Below are 27914 nucleotides of genomic sequence, written 5' to 3'. Positions count from 1 at the left end.
AAAAGTTCAGTGGCTTCAGATACCATAGAGTGCCAAAGCAGGATAGGGAGCAAAGGGAGCTCTATTGTTTTTGCCAATGAGGAGGTCAAAGGTGACCTTTGACAAACCAGTTTCGGTGGAGTGGTGGGGAATGACATCCAGAGAGAGCTGGTTTAGGAGTGAGTGGGAAATGAGGATGTAGAGACAGAGAGAGCAGTGGTAACTGAGGTATTGAAAAGCAGGAACAATTTGAGATTAGTGGATCCATGATCATGTTAATCCAAAGGATAAAGAATCAATAAAGAGCAAGAGATGAAAAATACATGGCAGAAATATAGTTTGGCTGCTTTAACAAAGACCAAAATAACCGTAGCGTAAACGAGATTAAGGTTTACTTCGCTCTCATGTTGGAGTCTGAGCATACACAGTCAAGGGCTGACTGGGGACTCCACGGTGTTGGAAATCCAGGTTTCTTCCACCTTATTAGTCAGCCATCTTCAACATGCAGCTTCCATCTTGTGGTCCAAGAAGGCTGCTCCAGCTCCCACCATCATGTAAACATCCCAGTCAGGTAGAAGAAGGGAGAAGGAAAGGGAGGGTTCCCTTCATCTTAAAGGCACCACCCAGAGGTTGCTCGCATCACATCTACTCACAGTTTCACTGGCCAGAATTAGAGACTTGACCACATCTACCTGTAAGGAGACTGGAACAAAATAATCTTTAGCTGAGAGACCAGATGCCCAGGTAAAACTTAAGGGTCCTATTACTGAGGGAGGAGGGAACTGCAGGCAGTCAGAGCCTTAGAGGACCTAGAACAAAGGGTAGTTTCGGCCTCCGGTGGGAGGAGGCACCCTGCCACTGAGGCTGGGTTGCACAAAGAGCCAAGAAGAGAGAAAGTTTGCCAAGCCTCCCTCCCCATCGCTGTTTACGATCTGTTGGGTGGGACCGCAGGCATGCACTTGTAGATACCCTGCGATTGTTCAAAGAACAGCTGTGCTTTTGGAGTCCTGAGTTTCATTCCCAGCTCTGTGCTTAGCTGCTATATGGCCTTGGCCAAGGAGAAAAATCTCCGTTTCCACATCTGTTAAGTGGCCATAATAATGCCCGCCCTGCCTGCCTCACAATCCTGTTTCGGGTCCCAAAGGAGAGCTGTGAAGATGCCATGTAAGTTGTGAAGTTGGGGCAGACGTGGGTGGGCATCATCATGGAGGGAGGGAGTGGTCAGGGCACTGCTGAGCCTGAAGGGTGGGCAGAAAAGGACTAGAAGAGGCTGTAAGGACAGGACCACCTCCCACACAGGCTGCTCAGCACCCACCCAGCCCCCCAGTGGATCTGGCCTCTGCCCACTGCTGGCCCAGCTTCAGAACCCCTCTGCTGTCCGAGTGAGGATGACAGGGGAGGGAACACCCATCCAGCTGTCCACAGGTGCTGGGAGTCAGCCTCTGTTATCTCTTGAGATCGCTATCACAGAGCCTTGGCCTCAGCCCCTGCACTTGGCCTTGGAAGCTCTCCTAAGACCTCTCCTTGACCCCAGGACACCACCGCATGTTCCTGGCCTCAGCGCAGTAAACAGTGTGAGCGAGTTTCTCCCCAAGGCCTTTGGACTAGCAGAGCTAGCCATGTCCAGTGCGTGCACACTCCCACACAGACACACATGCACACACGGACTGCACACACAAAAACACCACACACCCCGCACAACACACATGCAAACACCACACATATACATCACAAAATATACATTCCACCCACATACCCCACACACCCCACACACACGTCCTCCACAAACTTCACACACGCAACCCATATGCACACACCCTGCCCATGCACACCACATGCACATACACAAATACATACTCTCTTCTTTCTAACTGGTCTCTCTCTATCCCACATCACACCCCTCCATCCAACCCTCTACACAGCTGCTTGAGTGATTTTTCTAAAACACAAATTAGGCTACTTTCTTGTTTAAACTCTTCTCCGTCAAGTGGCTTTCCAGAGTCTTCAGGCTAGCATCCTAGCCCCTACCAAAGCTGTTGAGGCCCTCCATGGTCTATTCCCTGAAGACCCTCTTCAGGCCTCCCCCACACCCTCCTGCCCCCTTGGCCAGTCCAAACTACTGGCCCATCCCCCCTCCCTACTGGCTCCTCCTGCCTCTACCTTGTCCATCCTCCATCCTCTCCAGAGAATGCACCTGCTCCGTAGTCCATGTGAGAATCGCGTTCATTCTTCCAAACCCTGTTCAGAGCCCACCCCTTCTATAAAGATTCCCTTGACTCCCCAAGTGGAATGCTGCCTTTCTCTTCCACAGGAAGTGGTGGGGTGACTTGTTTCCTAGGTCTGCCTCCACTGCCAGGCAGGCGACCTTCTCAAGGTTACTATATATGGTGCAGTCCTGGGTCCCAGCACTGGGCAGGTGCCCAGTGAACGCTGGGTGTGTGGTACTCAACCCCTCATCCTCCCACACAGATCAAAGTAGAAAACCAGCATGACTACCAGGACATCACCAGCATGGTGGCTATGGCCAAAACGTATGCCACCACCGAGGCCTTCATCGACTCCAAGTACGACATCCGCATCCAGAAAATTGGATCCAACTACAAAGCTTACATGTGAGTCCCTGGGCAGGGGCTGGGGAGCTGGGAGGAAGGGTAGGAGCAGAGTGTGAGAAGAACGGAGATTAAAGATACATGTCACGCCCTGTCTTCTCTGCCCCAGAGCAGAGACCCCATAGGGACATCATTATTCTCCCTTTCTGTCTCCTTTACCGCCCTTCTTCTCTGGTTAGTACAGCGGAAGGCTGATGTTCCATCATGGCTTATCCCAGGGTAGAAATCTGTCTACCCAAATGAAGCCTGTTTCCCCCAGAGAAAGAAAGACTGTTGGCATGTTTCCAAGTATATACCTGATGTATGTCATAGGAGACATACGTGGAAGAGAGACTTAGGGACAAATCAAGGAAGGCCTTGAATGCCTTGCTGAGGGTTGTGAATTTTCTTCTCTTGCCTTCTGAGCAGAAAAGTGTCATGATCTGACCTGTATTTGTAGAAAGATGGCTCTGGGGCTATGGGCTGCAAAAGGGTTTCTCTGAGATAAATAAGTTCAGGTAGGAGATTACATCAGGTTTCTTCAGCTGCAATTAGTAAAAACCATACCTGACTAATTTGGTGGAGTTTTTTTTAAGGGAATTTATTAGATGAATGATCAGAACTAACTAACAAAACCCAAAATTATCAATTTCAGAAATATTAGGGTCCAGGGCAGCCCCAAGAATCTGGGTAGCCAGAAGTAATATACAGTCTTTGCGGCACCCCATTAGAAAGTGAATCTGCCCTAATCATTTTCAGGGCTTAACTCAAGATCGTGATTCCGTGGAAACAGTGCTGATTAATCCAACTGTGGTCACATGCTTATTAGTTAGAGGAAGGTAGATGAGCAGTATGAAGAGTCCCACCAAGATAGCATGCAATATGGGCAGGGTCATTATCCAGTGGAAATAGAGACTGTGTGACTAAAAGAAAAGGGATGAATGCCAGAAAATCCAACACACATTCATCCCAGGGGTGGTTCAGGCAAAGGATGACTCACGCTGGAGCTGCGGTTACAAGGATGAGTGGGAGTTCTTGACCAGGTGGAGGGCTTGGTGTTTAGAGAGGTCTTATCTGCCCCAGGTCCTCTCTGTCTCACTTTGGAATATTGTTGTTTCCACTTGGAATGATGAGACCCCAGAGAGGCAACAGGTGCCTGGTTTCCAAGCACATACGGCACACTGATTGCATGGTGCCATCTTTGAGGACTGCAACAGCTGACTCTGGACGGTTAGAAAGTCCTTTGCTTCTGTGTGGTGGAGCTGTGCTCTAGATCAGGGTCAGCAAACCACAGCCCACAGGCCAAATCCAGCTTCCACCTGTCTCAGTAAATAAGGTTTTATTGATCACAGCCATACATATCCACTTCTGTATTATCTAGGGTCGCTTTTGCACTACCTGGATTGCCTAGACCGGGGGTCTACAAACTTTTTCTGTAAATGGCCAGATGTTAATTTTAGACTTTGCAAGTCACACAGTCTCTGTTGCAACCACTCCACTCTGCCATTGCCTTGGAAACTGGAGAAAATGCAGTCAGTTGACCTATAAGGAAATATGCCCAGGAAAGGGATGGAGCCAAGAAATACTTCTGGCCAGTCTTGCCAATCGCTCTCTTCCACCCATGAGCCAGGCCAGACCTGTCACTGCTCTCAGAGGCCCTCAGGGTGGTAAGATCACCTCCCCCTGCCACCCCCAACCTCTCTGAGTTGGAGAATATTCCAGGGCATGGTCCAGTGCATTCCTGAGGCCTCCACCATCCCTCATGATATCATTTCCCTCCTCTCCTCATTGTTAGCGTTTCCACTGGACATTGACAACACCTTGTCCCAATTTCTCTTCTTGAGGATTACCTCATTGCTGCATTCTTTATGCTGAGCCTTTCTGCCCCGACAGCTCCAATTTGTCATTAGTTATGGTGTTTCCTGGACCCTGGGTTGGCCCACATCCGAGGGAGAGTGTTGATGTCACACCTCGGTGTAGAACGCCCTCTCTGCCCATGACCGTTCAGCGTCCTTTCTGGCCCACTTTCTGCCCTGCACTTGGGCCTTTGTGCTTGTTGCCACTGGGTGTCATTGTTTCTAAGTCCTCTCAGCAGACAGAGCTGGGAAATAAATATGTGTATCTCAACCTGTGTATACACACGTCTGTAATTATATATATATATATATATACACACACACACACACACACACACACACACATATATCCATCTATAGCTAAAGCTAAACAGAGTTCATACTGATGTGTCAGACTTTCATCCAGTACCACATGATTCATTTTAGCCTTCCCAGATTGCTTATCTGTAACTTCCCACTCCAACAGGGAAAAAAACCTGACTCCCACCATCCCCCACCCATGTACTTCTTTGTTCATCCACAGAATATGTGTACAGTTGCAGAACTGTCAAGCCGTAGTCCCATGAGAAACAACTTTACCAACTATGGTACAGGACTTACATACAGTTTCTTTTGTACTTAGTCATACAGTCTCCACTAATTTCCAAAGTTACTTAGGCAGCACCTTTCCACTCACCCCCGCCCCTTGATCAAGGGGGTCAGCTTCATACGTGTGTCATAAACATAGATTCTGTTGTCACAGTCTACATCCCATCCTACATTCTAGCAGCTGCATCACATTTGGGCCAATCACCTCTTTTCCCCAAACCTGTGATGGGCTCTGCCATGAAGAGTCATGGTTAAGAGCACGGAGTTTCTCAGATATGGTTTGGTGGCTTCTGCCACTCAGTGGGAATGATAATAATAATAATGTCCATCTCATTAGGTTGTGTGAGACTGAAATAAGCCAGTGCTTATAAAGCTTTTAGACCCATGTCTAAACCCATGTCCAGACATAGAAAGCACTCACTAAATATCAGCTCTCACTATCATTATCTTCTTGGAAGGAGACCAATCTGGCTTGTGTTCCTGCTGCTTCTGGCATTAGAATGCTTTTTTTTTCTTGTCTACGCTCACTGAAAAGTAATAGTAGCACCCATTGTACTAAGAGATTTATGGGAATCTTTCCTTTAATCCACACAATGCCCTATAAGCATGGTACTAAAATTATTCCCATTCACCAATGAGAAAATAGACTCAGAGATGTTGTCCATGGTTATACAGCCAGAAAATGCTAGAACCAAGATTCAAACTCGCATCCATCTGACTCAAGTCAGTTCTTACCTTCCCTTGTTACTGTGCAGATCCCACTCTATTGAATCCTACTCATCCTCCCAGGCACATCTCAATCGCTACCTTCTGGGGTTCATATTAAGTGACTGGTTTCTCCTTTGCTTCCCTGGAGTGCTTCATGCCTCATGTGTACTGCTAACCCTACCATGCCTATGTTCTGGTTTTAGGCTGGTCTACCCTTTAAGGTAGTGAGCAACTCGAGGAAGGGGTCATCTCTGCACACTCAGATTAGTCCTGTACCCAGGACGTAGGGAGGCCTGGTGATTGTTTGCCAAATTGAATTGAATTGCATTGAGCTGAACTAACCTTAATTGACATGAAGCTTATCAATGTCACTGCTACGCTTAGTCATTATGTCTCCTATTGGCCACCATCTATTCTCAGCATCTGCTGTGCTCAGATACATTTTATTTTCTCTTTTAGAAAGACATTTTATAGCAATTCCTCTCCTGGTTCACCCTTAAACCTCAATCACATGCCTTCCCTTGGTCATGAAACAAATTGCTTTACCTCTGCCACTTTGCTTGAAGCCATTCAGTCTTTGCTGAATCCAGATATGCCATTAGAGATAGTTTATCTGGATTGCTCTTCAACATACACAGTCCCTTACCTAGTAGGTAGTTACTGGGCACCTACTACATGCCAGGGACCACTGGACACTAGAGGTACAGAGGGATGAGTCAAACATGTTCCCTGCCCTCAGGAAAGACAGCACACTAAAGTAGTCATTGCAAGTGAGATGAGCATTACTAAAACATTGGTATAGGGTGTAGTATAGGGGGTTCTTACTGGGGAAGATGTACTCTCAGGAAGTCACATTTTCAGATGAAACTTGAAGGATGAGTAGGACTTAGGGAGGCAAAGATGGAGATGAAGACTGGATCAGGCAAAGGGAAAAAAGTGTGTGGAGGCCTACACACAGGAAAAATCCATGGGCTTTGGAGAAAGGGCAAGGGAACTAAGAGGGTGAGGCAGGCAGAGCCAGAAGGCCTTCCTGCTCTTCACCATGCAAAAGTAATCACTTCTCTCCATGGATCATTTTTCCTACATTTTGGGGCTCTCAAAAAAGATTCCAGAGTCACCGGGGGCTATACTGCCCTAGTTCTTCTTCTGAAAAACAGGAGGCCCAAGTTTGCAGGATTTAATCTGATAGTGTAGGCATTTGTTAAATTTAACTTTTATATTTCAAAGGTGGCTTGGGAAAAGATACATAAGACCCAACAAATAAGACAGTCAACATAAAGGGAAATAAAAACAGAAAAATAAATCTGAAGACCGGATGCATACCTAAGAATACATGTCAGAATGTAAGCCAGATATTTGAATCAGAGCCGCCAAACAGTCAAAGCAAAAAAGGAAAGCAGATCAATGACAAGCGTCCCTAATGCCCTCACTGTGTTATTTGTTCTGATACAGGAGAACCTCCATCTCTGGAAACTGGAAGGCCAACACAGGCTCTGCTATGCTGGAGCAGGTGGCCATGACAGAGAGGTAAGAGGCAAAGGAGGTGTTTAGGGAGAGGCACCAGCCGTAGTGGGAGATAGATAGGGATACAATAAGGATCCTGTAATGAATGCCATCTCACACTTTGGCCAGTGTCTCTCCACCCACAGAGTACTTTCCTAGGCATGATCCCCTTTACTGCCCATAATAGCCTGCAGGGCAGGTTTTATAAATAACCCCATTTTACAGATAGGGCAGAAAGTTCAGAGGGGGAAAGTGACTTGTCCAGGGTCACAGAGCTAATCAGTGACAGAGCTGAAAGTAGAACCCTAATATCTTGACTCCAAGTCCAGGGGTCTTTCCGGCCCTACCCAGCTGCTGTAGGAAGAGAGCAGGAAGTCCTCACCAGTCTCTCCCTGCTCTGACAGCTGCATGGAAGCATCCCTATTAGGGCACCAGGGTTACTGGACTGTCCACTCCTCTCTCAGACTTATTCCTATCTCAATACGAGAGGGAGAGGTTGCTTTCCCATGAATCATGAATGTGGCAGGGATGCACTCTGGCTGAAAGTCGCTCAGGTCTTTCTCCCTTATTTAAACAACACCTGTAAGCCATCCTCACCTGAAGAAGGACCTGTCACCTGCTCTTGGGGCCAGCAGCACACACACATCCTTTTTTGATTGCCCAGTGACTTCTGCTTGCAAGCATTCAATGACAGTGGACAAAGCATGGGCTTTGGGGTCAGAAAGCTCTGTTCAGTGAACATGTATTGGTGCCTACTGCATGCCATGTATGTTGAGCACTAAAGAGGCCAAGATGAAAAGACCCACTCCTTCCCTTTAAGAACTCTGTATCAGTTGCAAGTGTCAGAACACAAATTAGATTGGTTTGAGCCAAAAGGGGGATTTACTGGCTTGTGGCAATGAAAACTGCAGAGGTACAGCTCCAGGTAGGACTTTAGAACTTATTCTACCCCCTTAAGTTGGATAAAATATGTTGGCTTCTATGTTGGTTTCATTCTGGTCAGCTCATTCATATGGTGGCCCATAATGACTCCAGGCTTATATCTTGACAGTGTCAAGTCCAGCAGAAAGAAGAAGTCTTTCCCAAGCATTGCAGTCAAAGCCTGGAATAGAGCCTTATTCACAGATTGGCCTGACTTAGATCATATGACCATCGCTGAACCAATCACTATGGTCCAGAAAGCAGCAATGCTGTGATTATGTAGGCCTAGGTCACATCTCTGCCCCTAGCGATTGGAGTGGGTCCACCTGCTGCCGCAGCGATGACTGAGTGAGACTTAGGGCAGGGATGTAGCACTGTCACTGTCCTCATGGGACTGCTGGTTCAGGGCTCTAAGCTGAGGAAGCGGCATGAACGAAAGTCAGTGGTCCTGCCCCTTCCAAGCTGTATTACGTAGGGTAAGTTAACTACCCTTCCTGAACTTCTTCAGTTGTAAATTGGAGTTAACATACCCAAGCCAGAGGGCTGAATGAGAGAGGGATGTTCAGTACCTAACCCAGTGCTGCCGTGGCAGGGAGGGGCACTGTAAATGTTGGCTTCCTTCCCTTCCAGTCAATCCCAGGTGGCAGCTGCTACCTTCCAGGTGGGTACCCACCTATGCTAACTAGTCTCAGGGGAGTTGTGCTCATTACCTGGCACAACTGAATCACCTGGTCTGGGGGAGTCACATCCTTCCCCCAGTGGGCATTCATAGGACAGTCTTGGCCCTTTTCTTCATGGCCTTTCCAGAATGAGAGCCCAGCCTTCCCCAATGCCTCACAAGCTACTCACAGATGTCTCCAGCAGGGCACTATCTCCCTGGCTCTGCTCAGTCCCAGGCCACATGGGCCATCTCTGCAGGAGCCTACCATGGGAGTGGGTCTGCTCAGGCCTGGAATTCACTTTCCATTCTGCAGATTCATGGGCAGTACCCTCAGTGCCTCAAGGGGCATTAGCGGATGAGATGAGAGATCTGGTTCTGAGAGCACTTCAGCTCATTCCAGGCCTTATGGCTCAGAGACACAAATAGATCTCAGAGCAGGCGTGCCCCCATGTGACCCTGGAGAGTGGTGAGAGAAGCAAGAACGTTTGACACAAAGTCCCCTGTGACTCCAAATCCAGCCACCATGAGGGAAGCCAAGTGCAAGGCCAGGAAGACTTCTCCAGATACAACCATCCTCTTGTTGCAGGGTCAAAGTCCAGCACTGAGATCTTCCCCTGCAAAGCAAACGGGCCTTGCAGCCATCAAGTGGCTGGCAAGGGAAAAAAAGCAGCGGGTCCAGAGGGCCAAGCCCCCAGGCCAGGCAAGAGCAGCTTGCCAGGCTCCTCTGCCTGCATTCCCCAGGCAGGAGGAGAATATGCCCATTGTCCCCACAGGCTGTGCCTGGGAGAGCGGCCTGGGAGGGATTGCTGGGGACCTTCGAGCAGCTTTCCCAAGGGAAAAGGACTTCAGGGGGAGCTGGGTGTCCAGGATGGCTCCAGATGGGGGCAAGGCAAGCTTCCCACCACTAGGGAGCCAGTCAAGTTCTAGGCGGGGTGGGGTCAGGTCTCTGAGATCTCTCCCAGCTCCCATTCCTTCTCCCCCAATCCTGCTTCTCTCCTGCCTTCCTTGCTCCCTTTTAGCTGCTCTCCAGCTGTCTCTCTCTCACGGTCCATCTATGTCTCTGCCTCCCTTTTTACCCCATTCTATCTCTCCCACTGCCTCTGTCTCTCTCTGCGTCTCTGTCTCCCTGCCTTTCTGTCTCTCTTGCCGCGTCTCCTGTCTCTCTCCATCTCTGAATGGTTGCCTGTGTGTCACTGTCTGTCCCGTAGCCTGTTTTTCTGTATGTGGCCGTCTGTGTCTCTCTGTCTCCCTCTGCCTCCCGTCCCTGCTCCCTGTCCCTCATGCCCACTGCCTGTCTATCCTTCCCTGCAGGTACAGGCTGTGGGTGGACAGCTGCTCGGAAATGTTTGGTGGCCTGGACGTCTGCGCTGTCAAGGCTGTCCACAGCAAGGATGGCAGAGACTACATCATTGAGGTGAGAGGTGGAGCAGGAGATCCTCCTGGTCTGTCCAGGCCCCTGAGCAGGCATGCCAGAGGGAAGGAGTCCAAGTGTGGCCTCCAGCGTGGTCAGCTGTGTCTTAGCCCATGGCTGGGGCACATGCAGCCCAAGCCACAGCAAGCAGCTCCCAGAGGCTTCTCACCTACCACCCTCACATACCCCATCCCCACCCTTGGCTGCCTCTAAAGCCTTTGTGCCCAGGGGCTCTGAGCTGGCCCTCAAGAGTTCTGGGCATGAGGTTAAACAAATATCCCCAACCCGTGGCCCTAACAGTAGGGGAAAAGCATCGGGCCAAGAGTTGGCAAGATTCTGTCCCCTCAGGCCTCTTCAATTTTCTCAATGTCCCAGTGTGTAAAGAGGACACACTTCCCTGGTCACTAGGCAGAGATTCCATTGTCTGTTCAATCAGCAAACATGTACCCAGTGGCTCCCATGGGCTTGGCATGGGGGTAGCTCTGGGGACAGAGCTCTGAGCAAGACAGACGTGGGGTGTGCAGGCTGGCAGGGAAGGGTGGTACACTAACTTCAGGGCACCGAAGGTTAGGAAAGGGGTGTGAATGGAGGGAAACGTAATTGTAAGAGAGGTCAGAGGGGCTCTGAGTCCCAGAATCTCTCCCTCAACCTTCCTGCAGCCCATGCCTCTCAGAGGCCAACCACCCCTGCTGCCCTCCAGAGCTGTCGCCTACAGGTCGCCGTGGTCCTTCCATCACCCTCCTCCCTTACCCCCACGACTTCCTCTCCATGCTTCTCCCAGTCCCACAGTCCCCCTCCCACCTTCAAGGCTCCCTGTGTCCACCCCAATCCCACGGTCCCCCTCCCCTCTCCATGGCTCCCCCCCATCTCCCCCAATCCCACAGTCCCCCTCACCCCCTCCATGGCTGCCCAAGTCTCTTGGCCTCACAGCCCCCTCTCCCCTCCTAACTCCCTTTCCCTCCCCGCCACAGCTCATGGTTCTCCATTGCTTCCCCTGAAAATGCTGCTCTGGCTCAGAATTCTCCCTTCTCTCCCCAACCTCACATCCTAGCTCTCACACCCGCCAGAGCCCCTTCCAGTGCTTCCCTTCTGTGGCCTTCTCCAGCCACTGCAGAGGCGCGGTGCTGACACAAGGCCAAGACACGTGAGGGAGAGCCGTGTGGCCGCCCCCTCCCCGGGGTGTGGGCGGCTAATGGGAAGCACATGGCTGCGGTGACCGCAAGAGCCAGCCAGTCCTCCAGCCCCGAGTGTCTGCACCACTCCCAGGACCCACAGCACGGCAGGGCCCGGTGACTGGAGGCGTGGGAGCCCTGCTCTTCTCCTCCAGCGTTGCCAGGAGGGCATCCACACCCAAGCCCAGGGAGTAGCCAGCTTGGAGGTGAAGGGGAGGGAGTCCAGGGTGGACACAGTCCCTCTGCCCACACTCACCCCCCAGAAGGCCAGGTAGCTTCCAAGGATGAGTTGCATCTATATTTGCAGGTTCAATCCTGCTCTAGAAAACAGCTCTTTCCTCAAGTCCAGCAGCCACCATACCTGAAACCTCCTCAGCAGCCCCTTCTCAGAGGACATTGAAGGGGCCAGGAGCAAAACTACTGCCCTGTACACTTGCTTCCAAGCCAGACCCAGGCTGCTCCCTGGAGGAACGAGGATGCCTGGGACCTTCAGACCAACGCCTAGGGCACTGCATCTCCTGAGACCCTTCCTGGCCTTCCTGCCTCTGCATCTCTTCATGGGACCACCACACATGAACTCAGCTTTGGCACACATGTGGTCATTGATTCATTCACCCATTCGTTCATTCACTGTTGAGCTCCTATTCCGGGCACCAGACCCCCAGCCAAGTGATGGAGATGCAGCAGTGAACACAGTAGCAGGGACCCTGCCCCTAGAGCTTCCTTTCAGAGAGGGGACCAGCAATCAGCAGAAGAAGGACTCCTGGCTCCCTTCCCCGAGCTCCTGCCTATCTGAGTTTCCCCAGCTTTCACTCCTAGGAAACAAAAATTTGTACCCATGGGCCCAGACTCCCTGCCTCCAGACATTCAGCGGGTCAGGGATGAAAGACCTTACACATTGGGAAAAAAAAAAAAATTTGTGGGTTTGGACTTCACAACACAATAAGACAACTTCTCAAAAATGTTCCAGGGGGGCGGGGGAAATGGCTTTTCAGATTTTTTTTTTTCTCTCAGAAACATTGCAGAGTTGTTTCCGTTGCTTTTCAGTTTAGAGTGAGGTCAAGGGAGATGGGGAGCTTTTTACCAGAAAGATAAAAGGTATTTTTCCCCCAGTCAGGAAAGAAAACAGACAGAAGGGATCCAAAAATACTGATTTCTTCAGCCACCTCTGTGGTGAGAACATAAAATTTGTGGGACATGTTTTGTGAAGATCCTCACAGTGAAACACTCAGGGGAAAGACCCTTGAACTTGTCCTCCATGACCTGTACAGGGAATGACATTGCTCATTGGAAAAACGTTTCCCTGGGGAGAGCAGAGTGTCCACTTCCGCTGGCTGTGTCCACCATGGGGACTCCAGAATGCTCTGGCCTCAGGTTCCTTGTGGTGGCTGTTTTCTACTGCAGGGAATGTAGGAAACAGAAACCAGAACAAAAAGGGGTGGGCGGGGTCAGGAAGAGAAAGGACAGGCCTGTGTAGACGTAGACTCCACAGTTATAACTCGACTCAGCCCACATTGAACGAGAGACTGTCCACGTGCCGGGCACTGGGATCCAGGATACCAAGAACCCAGGCATAACCAACAGAGAGCTCAATTTGAGGACAGTTTTCAGGACCATCCATAATAGAATCTGCATTCATATCCTTGAGTTTGCTTTTCAGCTTCCCCACCGTAGTAGGTGCTTTAGACTCACAGGCTCCTAAAAGTCCCAGCTGGAAGGGTCTTTGCAGCTGCCCAAACCCCTCAGTTTATAGTTGAGGGAAACAACAGGCCCACAGAGGAAAAGTGACATGCCAAGATCACACAGCAAGTCCCTAGCAGAACCGAAGCCTGGAACCCAGGTCTCCTGTTCCCAGTTCTTACCACAAGAGAGCTGTTTGAGGATCGGTGAGACACGGAAGGATTGCTAGCAATCTGTCCTTGAATTTGCCACTTCTTTGGCTTCAGTTTTCCCATCATGATAAGGATAGTAATGGTACCTATCTCGAAGAGCTATGCTGAGATTTGTGTGAGATCATCCACACCCAGTGCTTAGAACAGCGCCTGGCACGTAGTAGTGAAATACAGCACTTATTAGTATCCTTATCGTTATCAGCGGGACTTACTGCAGGGACCTTTCATTCCTCCATTCAGGCGGTACTTAGTGAGGGCACACCTGTCTAACAGGACACAGGGCCCATCCCCAGCCCAGGGGCTCACCGTCTGGTTGGGGAGACACACATCAACAGGAGACAGTGGCCCTGTGGGATAAGCTCTCCAATGGGACGACCAAAGTGATTGCCAGAGGAAGGGCCAGCTAGATGTTCCCTGACGGATGAGAAGGGGTTAGGCAGGTAGAGAGTGGGCAGAGAGAATGACATGCACAAGGACCTGGACAAGAGAGAGAACCTGGTGAGTCCCCAGCTTGGGAAAAGGGAGAACAAGACAGTGCATTTGATGGGGGCGGGGGGAGGGGGTGTTGGTGAACAGGCTGGATTTCCCTACAGCTGGGGAGGAGACAGAGGGCCCACCAAGGCCTCGCTCCCCTTCAAGACCATCTACAGCTGCCCGTGCCCGGGGAATCACCTGGATCGTTGGCCTACGTGGCTTCGGGCAAGTCCCTTCCCATCTCTGGGCCTCGGTTTCCCCATCTGCAAGAAAAGCGGATGTACGAATGTGATCTCTCAGGCCCCCTCCCAGCGTAAGCACTGTGCCTCCTTTGAGAAGCAGCCTGCTCCCCGTAGAAGTTCCTCTCCAGGAGTTTATTCTGCCAGAGCCCTGGAGAACAGGCCTTGCCTCTTCCCTCTTCTCTCCGAGCCCTGAGTCGACTCTAACCCTTGTTATTTTTTTGGTCATAATCGAGCCCCCCACCTTCACTGCTTCCGGCTTTGTGGAAAACCTTGACCTTGGGCCAGAGTTCAGGAGGCCAGCCCCAATCCTGGGTGGGGGCCAAGGTGGGAAAGGAGGGGCAGAGACCAGCTCCCCAAAGAAAAGAGCAGAAAAGGTCAGCAAAGGCTCCCAGCTCTCAGTCGCATGTCTGAGGTCCAGCAAATGTCGACTGAATTGAACTGAGTCCAGGGAGTTGATTTAGACTGAACTGCAGGAAACTGGATGTCTCCACGGGGGTTGTTCCCAGCTGGAGGCGCTGGGCTGGGTGTTTGCATGGAGAGCATTGCCATCTAGTGTTCACTTCTGCCGTGAGCTCTGAGCCTGCCTCCCGGGATGCGCTGCCCGGCTACCCTGGCCTGAGGGTCCTTCAGGACTCCTTTCTCTCATCACCTGCAGGTGATGGACAGCTCCATGCCCCTGATTGGAGAGCACGTGGAAGAGGACAAACAGCTGATGGCCGATCTCGTTGTCTCCAGAATGAGCCAACTCCCGATGCCAGGGGGCACGGTGCCCTCGCCCCTGAGGCCTTGGGTAAGGTCCTCGGAAGTAAGGGACACTGTGTAGCCATGGGAAATGCCTGGCTATCTGGGAATGGGTGCCCTGATCCAGAGGAAATGCTCCCAGGGAGGAACCAACTTGGGGAGAAAGGAATGGGGTGTGGGTGAGGCTGGGATTGGGGCAGAGCTTGTACCCCTGCTCCTGATGGGGGAATTGGGGAGGCTCTGAGAGGCCCTTCCTCCCTTCACCATCCTGGGGAGAAAAACCTTGTCTCAACTGGGCTTTGGGTGTCTGTAGGCAGAGATTATTAGCATAAGAAACCAGTTGTCCCCTCTGTGCCCCCCATCCCGGGCCTGAGCAGGGAGCGGTGTGTGTGTTTGTGTGTGTGTGTGTGTGTGTGTGTGTGTGTGTGTGCACGTGCCCGTGTACACACATGCCCTTTGTATACTCCCAGGGCACCAGTCAATAGAGACTATTGTGTCTTCCGTTTCCTCATCCTCCAGCCTCGACATGCTCCCTCAGAGCTCCTCCCTTCCGCAGTCCTCAGTGTGGACTACCAGATTATTGTCCAAAGAACTTGCTAGCCCCCCAGCTTTCTAGAAGAGCAAGTCTCAAAACCTGCTCCCCCTTTCCCCACAAAAACAAACCTGTGATAACAGATGTCAGAATGACGGTCATACTCGAGGGGGCTGCTGGCTGGGAGGTGGCACGGAGCAGGCTTCTCTGCTGGAAATGTTCTGTCTTGACCTGCTTGGTGGTTACACAGGTGTATCCACCTGTGAAAACTCGTTGTGCTGTACACTTAAGAATTGTGCACATTATGTAAGTTTTACCTCAGTAGTGAACAGATGTTTGTAAACCCTGCCCTCCTACCCAGGAAGTAAATGGCTGTGGTGGTCACAACAGGCTTCTTTTCTCTTCTGCTCTAGGCTCCTCAGACTAAACCAGCAAAATCCCCCGGGCAAGCCCAGCTTGGGCCTCCGCTCGGACAGCCTCAGCCACGGCCCCCCACACAAGGTAGGGCCCACGATGAGCCACGCACTGAGAGAAACCGTCCAGCAAGCATGCTGGAATGCACTGAGGGGTCCACGCGTGACTTCCAGAAGGCGCTCTGGAACACTCCATCTTAATACTTTATCCCCAGATATGTGCCCTCGCTCTGTATGCAGAATGAAAGAGACCATGAGGTTTGTCACCCCCTTAAAGTCAGAAAAGGAGTAAAGGAAGACAGACAGTAAATGTATTAAGTACCTAATATGTGCCAGGCACTGTGCTAGGGACTTTCCCATTTGTTTTCTCATTTTCAGCCTCCCAACTTGTCAACAGTGAAAACAACAGTATTTCCTTTTTACAGAGATGGGTGTTGAGGCTTCGTCCAAGGAAGCACAAGAAAATGGCAGGTTTACAAGTCTGGCCTTTCAGATCTTCTAGAAATTGTCTGTTTCCTAGCCACTAGCAGTGCCTGATTATACATTTATGAGCCAACCAGCTAGAGTGAGAAAGAAAGAAAAACGGAACGTTATACAGAGGCTTGTCGATTGGAATTGTTCCTCAAAAAATATCCCAGCATTACTATGTAAATGCCACCATTTATTAGAGAATGGATGAACTACTGATGACAAGATGAAAAGAAATCGTGGCAATAACTACCCTTCTCTCAGGCTGCCAGCTGCTCCGGTGTTCTCACGCTTAGGCCTGGGGAGAAAGTCAGCCCATGTCCTCTCCCGCAGTCAGAGCTTTCCGGGCACACTCACTGCTCTAGTGCCAGCTTGGAGCCTCAGGACCGCTTCGCACCAAGAAGCCAGGCCAGGCATTTTCACGTCGATCTTTTAAGGATCTGCTTTAAGACTCATCAGAAAGAAACATTACTATCACACTGTGGCCTTCCCAGTCGCTTTTATCAAAGTAACGGATACATTGCTTCTTGGGAAGATCGGTCTTGGGCACTAAGTGGCTTCTTCTTCAAAAGGTCTTAGATAAAACACCCCATTCATCTTTCTTGTCTGTGCTTCTCTTCTTGGAAAAGCAGAAAGCATTTAAGAAAAGGGAAATTGCATGACTTACATAACTGTGTACCAAAGAACACTGGCTTCTTCTTCAGGCAGATAAGCACCTATTTGAATCCACTTCCATGTCTCAGTACCCTGGCAGACTTAGGCAAGTTACATCACTTCTCGGAGCCTCAGTTTCCCCAGTGATAAAGGAGGAAATGACAGCTGCCCCGTTAGTAATGGGAAGCTTCCCGTGAGATAATGCAGGTGAAGCAGTTAGCAAGGTGTCCCGGCGTGGAGGTAGTGCTTAGTAGGTTCTAGCTCTTACTACTACTAATATACTGTTAATAACTGTTTATATGACCTTTACTATTAAAAACTCACTATTAATATTTTGTGTCTTACTAACAATTATAATATACATGTTGTCCTTAATGGTTGTTATCATAACAATCCTTATAACTAAAGCAGCCCCACTGCCCTCCTGCCTGGTGATAATTCTATAATTATAAATGTTCAAAAACAACTTATTCATCACCCTGCCAGGCTCTGACTGTGCCTCTGCCCTACCCTGGCCTTTCTCACTCTGCCCCAGGACTTACTTTTTCAACCACATTTGAACCGAGTACTTTTAAAACAGAGAGCTACTGTATTCTGGTTTCCTCTCCGGCCCAGAGTAGAGACACACTCGATAAAGAGATATTTTAAGCGACATGAGGCTAAACACATGTTTAGTGAGTTGAAAAACAATCAATTTAAAACCAATTAGGATAATTAAAGAAAATGCTCATTGAATTAACATTCAGATTAAAAATAACAAGGCTAATTAAAACACAGTGCTTTCATTGAGTTCCCAAAATAACAAGATCACATTATTAACTTGTTTTTTGAACTCGCTACTCACTTTCAACTCAGTAAAAGTGAAGGTCTCTTTTAAGGAAGCTCATCATCTTTTTTTAGCACCAATCCTGGGCGAAGGCAAATACTTTCTACATTTAACTTTTTTTCTGTATGTGCTCAAACAAAAAATACTAAATTTGTTGCTTTGCCGAGAAGCTGAAAGAAATTAGTGTCTCTTGATGAATCCCACCTGTATAATAGGGACTGAACGAATAGTTAATCAATGAATGAATGAGTATCCAGATTTTCCAAGATATTATCAGTCTCGAGGAGCAGAGTGTGGAGAGGTGGGGCGGCGGGGGGGTGGGATTTAAGATAAAACTAGAAAACATGTTTTTTTGGACCTACAATGGGTTTAAAAAACAAAAAAGTAAACCAACATTTAAAAATCAGAAGCTTTTACATAAACATCTAGATTTCCAGCTTCTCTTCATAGAGCAGGAGCTCTAGAAACAGTGGGCCTGCTTGCTACGTAGCAAATGTCCACTGACAGGGCAAGGACTCCTCCGTTTGCCTCAGGCCCTACTCCTTCCTCGCTAGTGTCACTTCCACAGTGACACAGTGTCAATTGCCATTTTCTTTATGCTTGCACCTCTTTAAAGAGATAAGTCTCTGAACCGTGTATCTCAAGTGGGAAAATTTTTTAAAGCCACGTGATTTTTCTGACACTCTCCTGCTTTATTTATTTATGTATCTGCCTGGCCCTATAGGTGTTTGAGTTTTGCGATCACTGGGTGCTCCAATTTACTGGGACATATAGTCATGAATCAAGCCGTGTGCAGTCAGTTGCTAGACTGGAGCTGCAGTTCAGTCCAACCTGGAAAGTGTTGCACAAGTGTTGCACAAGCTCACAAAGATGTTCAAATGTGGAGGGTTGTTTGACGTCTAGTCCAACGACCTCATTTCCAAACAAGGGCCCGGAGAGGAGAAGTGACGCACCCACAGTCACGTGGCAGGTTAATGGCAAGGACCTAGGGCTCTGGTACCTGTATGGTGTCAGGGCCACCAGACATGCAGGTCATGCCCTCCACACAGGGCCCAGCTGAGACAGTCTGAGGGGGGAGGCCAGCTGAAATCTAGTCCTTGCCCCCTTTGCTCCGGGCTCAGAGTGGCCACCACTGGGGGAAAGCACCTTTTTCTTAATTTGCACAAAGGTGCTGCCCTGTGTGGTACAGTAAAGAAAGGAAAAAAGGGAAACAAAAGAAAACAGAGCTTTGAGTCAGAGAGATCTAGGTTTGAGTCTAGGCTCTTCCCCTTACTAGAAGTGACACTTTTTAAGCAAGTCGCAGTATATCTGGGACTGAGTTTCTTTGTAACATGGGGATGATAATAATGCCTAACCCACAAGCTGCGAGGGTGCCTAGCCCAAGGCCGGGACATGATAGAGAGGACACAATAGAGACCTGGGGAGCTCACACAAGTGGAAGCCACATTATGAAAGGGCTCAGAGTTGAGCTCCAGCCCTTTTTAAACTCTCAGTCTCCCATCCTCTCAACAAAGCATGGCGAGAATCACTGCGGTGCATCCCACCTTCCCAGGAGCCGCTGTATCCTGGGATGGAGAGCAGCAGGCAGCTAGTCTGCTTTGCCAAGATGCATTTCACAATCAGCAGTCCTGACACCTGGGTTCAAGGGTGAGGAGAGTGCACCTTGCTTGCTTGGAGCCTTGGAATTCCACTCAAAGTAATTTCTGGGAGGCTAAAATGTCCTTTCGCTTGTAAGTGAACGCCTATATGCTCTGTGCAGCAACAGGGTGAAGCCAAGCCCCTCTGTGGGCTTTCCGTGGTTACCCCTTCTAGTTATGAAACCTTAATGAGGCTGTTTCCACTTCAACCTGATGAGAAGAATGGTATCTTCCCTACCGGCCTCTCTCTAGATCAAATGATATATTGCTTTTGAAAGTTCTTAGAAAAGATTAGAGAGCTATCCAAAAGTAAGGGATAATTATTTTCATTGTTTCAAAAGTAATACATCTTCAGTGTGGAAAACATCAGTGAGCAAAAGGAAGAGAATTTGTCCCTCATCATCCCACCACTTTTAAAATCATTGCTCAGTGCCTCATTACTCGAAGCATGGGAAGCAGAAGCATCACCTGAGAGCTTGTTAGTAACGTAGACCCCATCCGTGTTGCCGTAACAAAATACCACAGACTGAGTGGCTTCATCAACAGACCTTTATTTTCTCGTGGTTCTGGAGGCTGGAAGTCCAAGATCAAGGTGCCAGCAGGGTTGAAACTTCTCCCCAGGGCTTGCAGACAACACCTTCTCACTGTGTCTTCACGTGGCCTTTCCTCTGTGTGTGCAGGTCCCTGGTCTCTCCCTCTCTCTCTTCTCATAAGGACACCAGTCCTATTGGATTAGGGCCCACCTTTATGACATCACTTAACAACAGTTGCCTGCTTTAAGGCCCTATTTCCAAATACAGTCACACCAGGGGTTAGGACTCCACCATATGAATTTTGTGAAGGGACACAATCCAGTTCATAACACTGCTCAAGACCTACTGTATCGGAATCTTTATTTTGACAAGATGAGTGGTGATTCATATGCCATTACAGTTTGAGACACACTGGTTTTAACGTATAACCTTCCAGTCTTTCTTTTTTACATAGCTTTATATATATACATGCCAAAATGGAATTAAACTGCAAATACTGTTTTATAAGCTGCTTATCAACAACATCCCATGTCATTTAATATTATTCTGCCACATCATACGTGATGACCATAGCATATTCCGTTGTATGAATTTATCTTAATGTTCCTAGTCAGTTCCCCTACAGTTAGGGATTTGTATTGTTTTCGGTTTTTCACTGTTACGAAAAACACTGTAGGGACCTCCCTGGCAGTCCAGCAGTTAAGACTTCACCTTCCAAAGCAGGGGGTGCAGGTTCAATCCCTGGTCGGGGAACTAAGACCCCACATGCCTCGTGGCCAAAAAAAACCAAAACTTAAAGCAGAAGCAATTATTGTCACAAATTCAATAAAGACTTTTAAAAAATGGGCCACATCAAAAAAATCTTAAAAAAAAAAAAAATGAAAAACACTGTAATGAACATCCCTGAAGCGACACTTGTGCACAGCCATATTTATCCCCAAAAAAATTGAATGTAATAATTTTTTTTCTCCCTGTAGGGGGCCCTCGCCAAGCTCAGTCTCCTCAGCCCCCGAGATCTGGAAGCCCCTCGCAACAGAGGCTCTCCCCGCAAGGCCAGCAACCCCTGAGCCCCTCATCTGGATCTCCACAGCAGCAGAGGTCACCAGGCTCTCCACAGCTATCCCGCACATCTGGAGGCAGCTCTCCAAACCAGGTCAAGCCAGGCACCACCCTTACCTCACAGCCCCGGCCCCCCCTGCAGGGCCGCAGCACCTCCCAACAGGGTGAAGAGTCCAAGAAACCAGCAACACCCCACCCCCATCTCAAGTAAGTGCTTTGGGAACTGGGAAGGGCATAGGGTGGACTTGGGGTGTGGACAGAGCTGGGCTGGCTCAGGGTCAGGGACTCGGAGACAGAGGAAGACCCACCAAGGCCTCACCCAGACTTTAAATGGGTAGAAGGAAGCCCAGAGGATGGAACCGGGATGGCAGGCAGGGCCCAGAAAGGTGAGAGGATAGATTAGGTCCCACTGTGATATTCCATGTATGCATGCATCAGTTATCTCTTGCTGCATAACAAATCACCCTGAAACTTAGTGGCTTAAGAAAACAACCATTTTCTTTGTTCATAATTTTTTGGTTTAGCAATTTGTTCTGAGTTTGGCTCAGCTGGGAGGATCTTCTGCTGGTCTCTCCTGTAGAGTTGCCAGATGAAATATAGGATGCCCAGTTAGATTTGAATTTCAGATAAACAGTGAATAATTTTGAGCGTAAGTATGTCCTCAAATGTTACATGGGATATACTTATACTCAAAAAGTAATTGTTTTTAATCTGAATTTCAAATTTAACTGGGTGTCCTGTATTTTTACTTACTAAATCTAGCAACCCTACTCTCCTGGGATCACTCATATGACTGTAGTTATCTGGCAGCTTACCTGGGGCTGGATGGTCCAAGAGGGCCTCCTGCACACATCTGGTTGTTGCTGTTGCCTGTCAGCTGAGCCTCTCTCTCCCCTTGGGCCTCATCCTCCAGCAGGCTGGGCCCAGCTTCCTCACATGGTAGGATTACATTCCAAAAGGGCAAAAGTAGGAGCTTCAAGGCCTCTCGAGGTCCAGCCTTAGAAGACGCCACATAATGTCATTTCATCACATCACACGCTTTTGGTAAAAACAAGTCACATGGTCAAGCCCAGATTAAAGAGGTGGGGAAGTAGACTCTTGATAGGAGGACCTGCAGAGTCGCATTGTGAAAGACTAGGTGATGGGGACGGGAAGGAGGGTTGCCACCACTTTGTAAAGATCCATCCCAGTGCACACATACATCCTCGTTCCTGTTTCCGCTCAAGCCCGTCTCTTGGTTTGAGGTCATAAAGAGAGACCCTTAATGTGTTTTCTTTGGAAAGCGTCTCCCTTCCTTCAACTCCAAATACTAATATTAATAATCATCGTTTCACTGCTAGCGTCTATTATCTACTTACTATGTACCAAGCACTTTACCTAGTTGGTTTGTTTTTTTGAGTCCCACAAGCTTAGGAGTTAATAACAATTATTATCCCCATTTTACAGATGAGTAAACAGAGAAAGAGATTAATAATTTGCCAAAGTTTCCACTGTGAGGAAGTAGAAGAGCTAGGATTGAACACAGGACATCCAGCCCATGAGTCATGCTAACCATAATTTTTCTGAATAGGTAATACATTCACATGGTTCAAAGATCTAAAAGATATAGTTTTTATTGAAAAAAATCTTACTCCCATCTCATTCCTATCCAATGCTTTCCTGCCCCCTGCTCCCCAGAGGTAACCATTTTTGTTAGTTCCTTGTGTGTTCCTCCAGTGTTTCCTTATGCAAATACAGAAATACATGTTCTGATTCCCTCCTCCCACTTATTTACACAACCAGCATTATTCACTGTCCACACAATTTTGCTCCTTGCTTTTACATTTAACAGTAAATCCTGGAGCTCTTCCACTCAGTTCATTGACATTTTCTCCTTTTCACAGCTATATAGTATTCCACTATATAGTTATACTACAATTTATCCAACTAATCCACCCTAAATGGAAATGTGGTATGCTCTTACAAAGAAGGTTGCAGTGAATAGCCTTGAAAACATGCTGTTTCTTTTACATGCAGGATCAGCTGTATAGAAAATACCTGAAATGGTATTATTGGATCAAAGGACAAATGCATTTTTAGTTTGATAAAATTAGCAAGTGGTCCTCCAGCAATAGGCATAGAGGTTGACGGCACAGACTTTAGAGTCAGACCACCTGGGTTCAATGTCAGCTCTGCCACTTGAAAGCTGCATGACCTCAGAAAAGTTACCTAATCTCCCTGTGCTTAAACTTCCTCTCATGCAAAACGGGGACAATAGTACTCACACCACAGGGTTATTGTAAGGATTAAAATGAGTTTTTGCACAGTTAGTGCTTCTAGCCAGCCAGAATGCAGCTGGCTCCATATGGGTGTATCTGTGACAGCCTCTCACATGTGAAAAGATACAGCCCAGCTAATCACAGGACAGACGAGGGCTTTGGGACTTAAGCCAGGTTTGGACACTAACCTCAATAGTCATCTAGCTAAAAACATTTAAATCTCCTGGGTTGTTGCTCTAAAGTATTATTTGGTTCAATTCAACTCAGCAGGTATTTATCAAATGCCTACTCTGAACTTAGTCCTGGATAACACCCCGGGGGGAATAAGCAAGGGGTAAAAGATAGTCTCTGCTTTGAAGAAGGTTTTGTTTAATGTGATGACAAGACCAAGTGGGGATCTCTTCCTATGTCTTTCACCCCCACTAGACTGTGAGCCCCTTGAGGGCAGGGCCTGAATCTCATTCATCTCTCCAACCTGTCACCTAGCATTAGGCTGGCACACAGGGTCAAACACTGTTGTTCAAACAGTAGGCACCGTGAGAATTCCAAAATGGGCTGGAATCGGCAATAAGGGCTTCCAAGAAGAGTTGGAATTGAAGCCCGGAGTCTCAGAGCTAGAAGAGACCTGAGGGTGGGCTGGACCGACCCTCCATTTCGCCGATGAGGGAACGGAGGTCCCGAGCAATGAGTTACTTGCCCACAGCTGGAGGGGCCAAATGGCAGAGAGGGTCTGGAATACAGACCTCCTGATTCCCAAACTAGCACTAGAAAGTATAGGAGGAACAACCATAACCCGTTGATACAGCCCTTTACAGTTTACCAAGTGGGTTTGTACACAGAGGCAGGAGAGTGGTCAAGCTGCGCTCTAGTCACGCCTGCCGTTTGAGCAGCCTGGTTTTTTGAAAAGAGTATGAGCCTTGGATGCTCCCCTGTTACTTGCTGTAAGCCCCAATTTCTGTACCTAAAAAAGAAGGATACCAGTAGCCACCTTGCAGGTTAACTGCGTGTGTGGTGTACTCAGCGTCGTGTAAGGGCGGGGATGCCTTGCTTCTGGTCTCACTGTCCTTGTGGTGATGGGGCTCACCCAGCTGGCGTCCAGGCAAGCCCCAGGACTCACTTCCTGGGGAGTCCAGCCTGGTCGCCCCCAACCCCCTTGCCTTTCTGTTTCAGCAAATCCCAGTCCCTGACTAACAGCCTCAGCACGTCTGACGCCTCCCAGCGTGGGACCCCCAGTGAAGATGAGGCCAAGGCCGAGACCATCCGCAACCTGAGGAAGTCTTTCGCCAGCCTGTTCTCTGACTAACCCTGTCCAGGCCGGGAGGGAGGTGCCCCGTTACACTCCCCCCCTCTCCTGCCCCATCCTCCATCTCAGCCTTGGTTCCTGACGGGAATAGAATGGAGGGCCTGAGAATATACTTTCCAAATGCCTTTGATCCAGGAACTGAGTATCTACATGTGTTCCCACTTTCCTTTGCCATGACGTTCCAGCATTGCCCGACTGAGGGGTGGGCCTTTGAGAGCCTCCAGGTTCCTCAAAACGGGCCTTAAAGACAGGTATCACATCAACCTTCCTACCCGGATGCTTGCTTCCCTTGCCTCAGATAACCAAGTGAGATGTCTGTGTGTGGCTAGTTTTGACATTTCTTGTTAGTGTTTTGCTTGCCTTTGGGAAGGGCCCCCTCTGAGCCTTGCCCCACCTCCATCAAATGCAGACGCTGAAGTCAGACCTCAGCAATGTAGGAGGCAATAACCTTTTGACAGTGTTTTGCAAACAAAAGGAGAAAAGCACAGCCAGGGGAACCTACCACCTACCCTTGCAAGTCCCATCCAAGCTCAAGAGATGGCCCTGCACACCAGACAGGCAAAGGCCCCATTACACCGGCCACCAGTGGATCTTGAGGACCATGGAAAGAATTCAGAGCCTGTGTGACATGTGGGGCCTTTCAGAACACAACAGAAACAGAGGGGAGACTTTACAGTGCCGCTCGCGCCCAGAGTGCTATCCTAAATTGGACAGCCAAGAGCAGACCACAGGTTCTTTTAGGAATCATCACTAGTTCCCAGAGGGGGAACATGCCCTCCACTTCCCAAGGAAGGAAGGAGTTAGGTTAGGGCCTCTCCACCCATTCTGTGTTACACCACCATTTGGTCTCTGAATTCCCACCAGGAATGTTGTTTTCTCCTCAAGGATATACAAGGAACCAGAGACAACGAGCGGATGGATGACACAGGATCAGAAAGTGCGATGATGGTAACTTCTAGCTCGGCGTTTTGCAGACAGTGTACAGCAAGGCACTGGTAGGTTACTCAGTTATAAAAGGGTTCACTGGTCAAAAGTGTTTAGGAAACACTGTTTTTTGTTTGTTTGTTTTCTGAGATTGATAGTACATATCAAAGGCTCTTGGAATTCCTGCAGTAAAGAAATTAGCTTTAACTTTGTTTAACCCACACTTATTTGACTGAACAAGTTAACTGCAGAGCTGGAAAATGTAACCCTGACTCCCTTCCCAATGCTTTCTCCTACATCAGACTCCTCTCATGATTAGATGGGGTGCAGGGGTGTCCCAAATCTCCAAGCACCTGGTGCTAGAAACATGGTAGGTGCCGGACCAGCCTCCTGGTTCCAAAGAGCCGAGGATAATCCAACATAGCCATGCTATCCCCTTACAGCCCACTTTGCAACTTGAGACACGTCTTCCCCTCACTGTTCATAGGGAAGGGGGAGAGGGAGGTAAAAATGAAAGTGTCCTTGGCCTGGAGCTGCATTCTGAATAAAAGAGTGCAGAAAACTGTCGGGCAGGATGTAACACCACAAAGCCAAGTTTTTTAGAAGACTGAGAACACAGGAAATACGTGAGGCAATCGTCACTCTTCTACACTGGAAATTAAGATTGGAAGAAGAAATCAAACTATCTCACCCAATTCTCACTTAGTAATAAAACACAGCCCAAAATACACAACAAAGTGGTGATAGGCTAGACAAAGTTTCTCAAAGCGTGGGACATGGCCATGTGCATGGTTAGCTTCATTTCAGACCAAAGGATTCAGAATTTCTGGTCATAAGGCCCAGAACCTGTATCTTTGTCAATCTCCCTAAGTATTTTGAATGCACATTGAAGTTAGACCAGCAGCCCTGCCCTGAGCTGTGTGGGAAAGCTGCTGTGTGAGAAACAGTACTGGTGTGGAAGCATCACAGCCAGGGCCCACTCCTTTGGTGAGCAAAACTAGTGGCTCCATAAACAATGATTACATGGCTTAAATTTTCCCACTCTCCCATATTCTGTCCCTTGTCCCTATAAACATCCCAACATTCAAACCATATTTCCCAGATATTCCAGTAGAATATCAAACTCATTTCTCAGGCCAGGCATCCTTGTTTTTATAGCCATGCACAGAAGATTCCCTGACATGAGACAGGTTTATAACCAACACGTTGAAATAAATTTTCCCATTAGTCTGTGTATGAGTATAGAGACCAAGAATGGTCCTTTGGAGACCGTTGATCCCCAAAATGGACTGTTTTCTCACATAGGCTAGCACATATTCCCTCCAAACATTTAACCTTTAATAACTGTGATATTTTTTAATGGGAAAGAACAAAATGAAAGGGGGAGGGGAGTCACTCTGTAGAGAGTCTGAAAGGTTGTGTTTGTTATTTTTTGCTTTGTTTCACAACCTTGGCCCAAAGAAAGACTAGCGTTTTCCCTCCAAGCTGACTTGGTGAGGCTGAAACATGACAAAGATCCATTTGGTTTGTGCTGACATGTAGCACAATGAATAGAGAATTTCAAATGCAGCCTCAGTGGACACCTCCACCAGCCGGAGAAAATACCTTCTTCCAGATCTTCCTCCTAACAGCATGATAAAAGGGTACTGTCATCTAATTGTCAAATCAGCTTTCGAGGGATAGTGGAATCTACGTATCCTTTCTCTTGCATTAATCCTCTGTGTCCTCTTCATCATTAGCACACTGCCCCCTCGTTCAGTCCCTGCTGATGGGGCAGTTCTACCATTCCAGAATTTCAGGGGTTATAGGCCTTCATTCCCATGGTAACAAATACAGTAGCAAATCCCATGAGCCTGAACTTCAACTACCTTCTGGAAGTTCTCATCTGAATTTGCAGTGGAAGGAGCTCGAGGGGAAAGCAAGCTGGTGCCGGCATCTCGTGAACGAGCTACGTGGGCACAGCACAGCGCACGCCTTGTTCGGCACACAGATGGTGTGCAGGATGTGCGTTAGGTTGGCCCTCCTAGAAAACTATGAAATTAACAAAATGTAAGCAAAACGTTGAGAGAGAAGAAAAAGGCTGTTTTTCTAAGATTATCAATGTAAGGAAGTCACTTGCCCAGGAAGAGAATCAAACCGACAGATTAATAAGAAGCTGAAGAGAATCTGTGGCCGTTTTTTAACCTACAGGAGCAAGCAGAGCAGAGGGCTGAGACCTCCCCCGTGGTGAGCGTGGCCCATACAGGTGAGTTGACTGCAGGGCCACCGAGGCTGGGCGCTGAAGGGACCAGGTGCCATTGTCAGCATCAGTCAGGAGGTGCAGCGAGCAGACCAGGACAATACGAAAGCTTGTCCAGCAAAGACCCAGGGGTCCCATCCAGACGACACACCACACAGCGGACCACAGCAGAGCCCAGCTCGAGCCATCCTGCAGGCACACAGTGTTCTTTCAGAACCCTGCCCCTCCCAGTGCCTCATTCAACTTCATAGAACAAGTTGGTGGCTCATTTGGTTTTATGTGTTTAGAATCTGTGAAAGGATGCAAGTTAGAGTCCCAGTGTAAGCGAGTTA

General features: G+C 48.6%; 1 protein-coding gene across 1 annotated transcript in view; it reads left to right on the top strand.

Moving 5' to 3' along the window:
* SYN3 (synapsin III) overlaps positions 1-27088 on the top strand; it is a 445749-nt gene extending 418661 nt beyond the window's left edge. Inside the window, exons 8-14 of the mRNA XM_068560009.1 lie at positions 2449-2591; positions 7172-7246; positions 10116-10218; positions 14651-14785; positions 15682-15769; positions 20777-21065; positions 24287-27088. Of these exons, the coding sequence (XP_068416110.1) occupies positions 2449-2591; positions 7172-7246; positions 10116-10218; positions 14651-14785; positions 15682-15769; positions 20777-21065; positions 24287-24419 (966 nt within the window). The 3' untranslated portion in view covers positions 24420-27088. The remainder of the gene's footprint in view (positions 1-2448; positions 2592-7171; positions 7247-10115; positions 10219-14650; positions 14786-15681; positions 15770-20776; positions 21066-24286) is intronic.
* The last annotated feature ends 826 nt before the right edge of the window (positions 27089-27914 follow it).

This window comes from Eschrichtius robustus, chromosome 13 (assembly GCF_028021215.1).
Source record: "Eschrichtius robustus isolate mEscRob2 chromosome 13, mEscRob2.pri, whole genome shotgun sequence".
Lineage (NCBI taxonomy): Eukaryota > Metazoa > Chordata > Mammalia > Artiodactyla > Eschrichtiidae > Eschrichtius > Eschrichtius robustus.
Note: the sequence above shows the minus strand (reverse complement) of the source record. Positions and strands in the feature narration are given on the sequence as shown.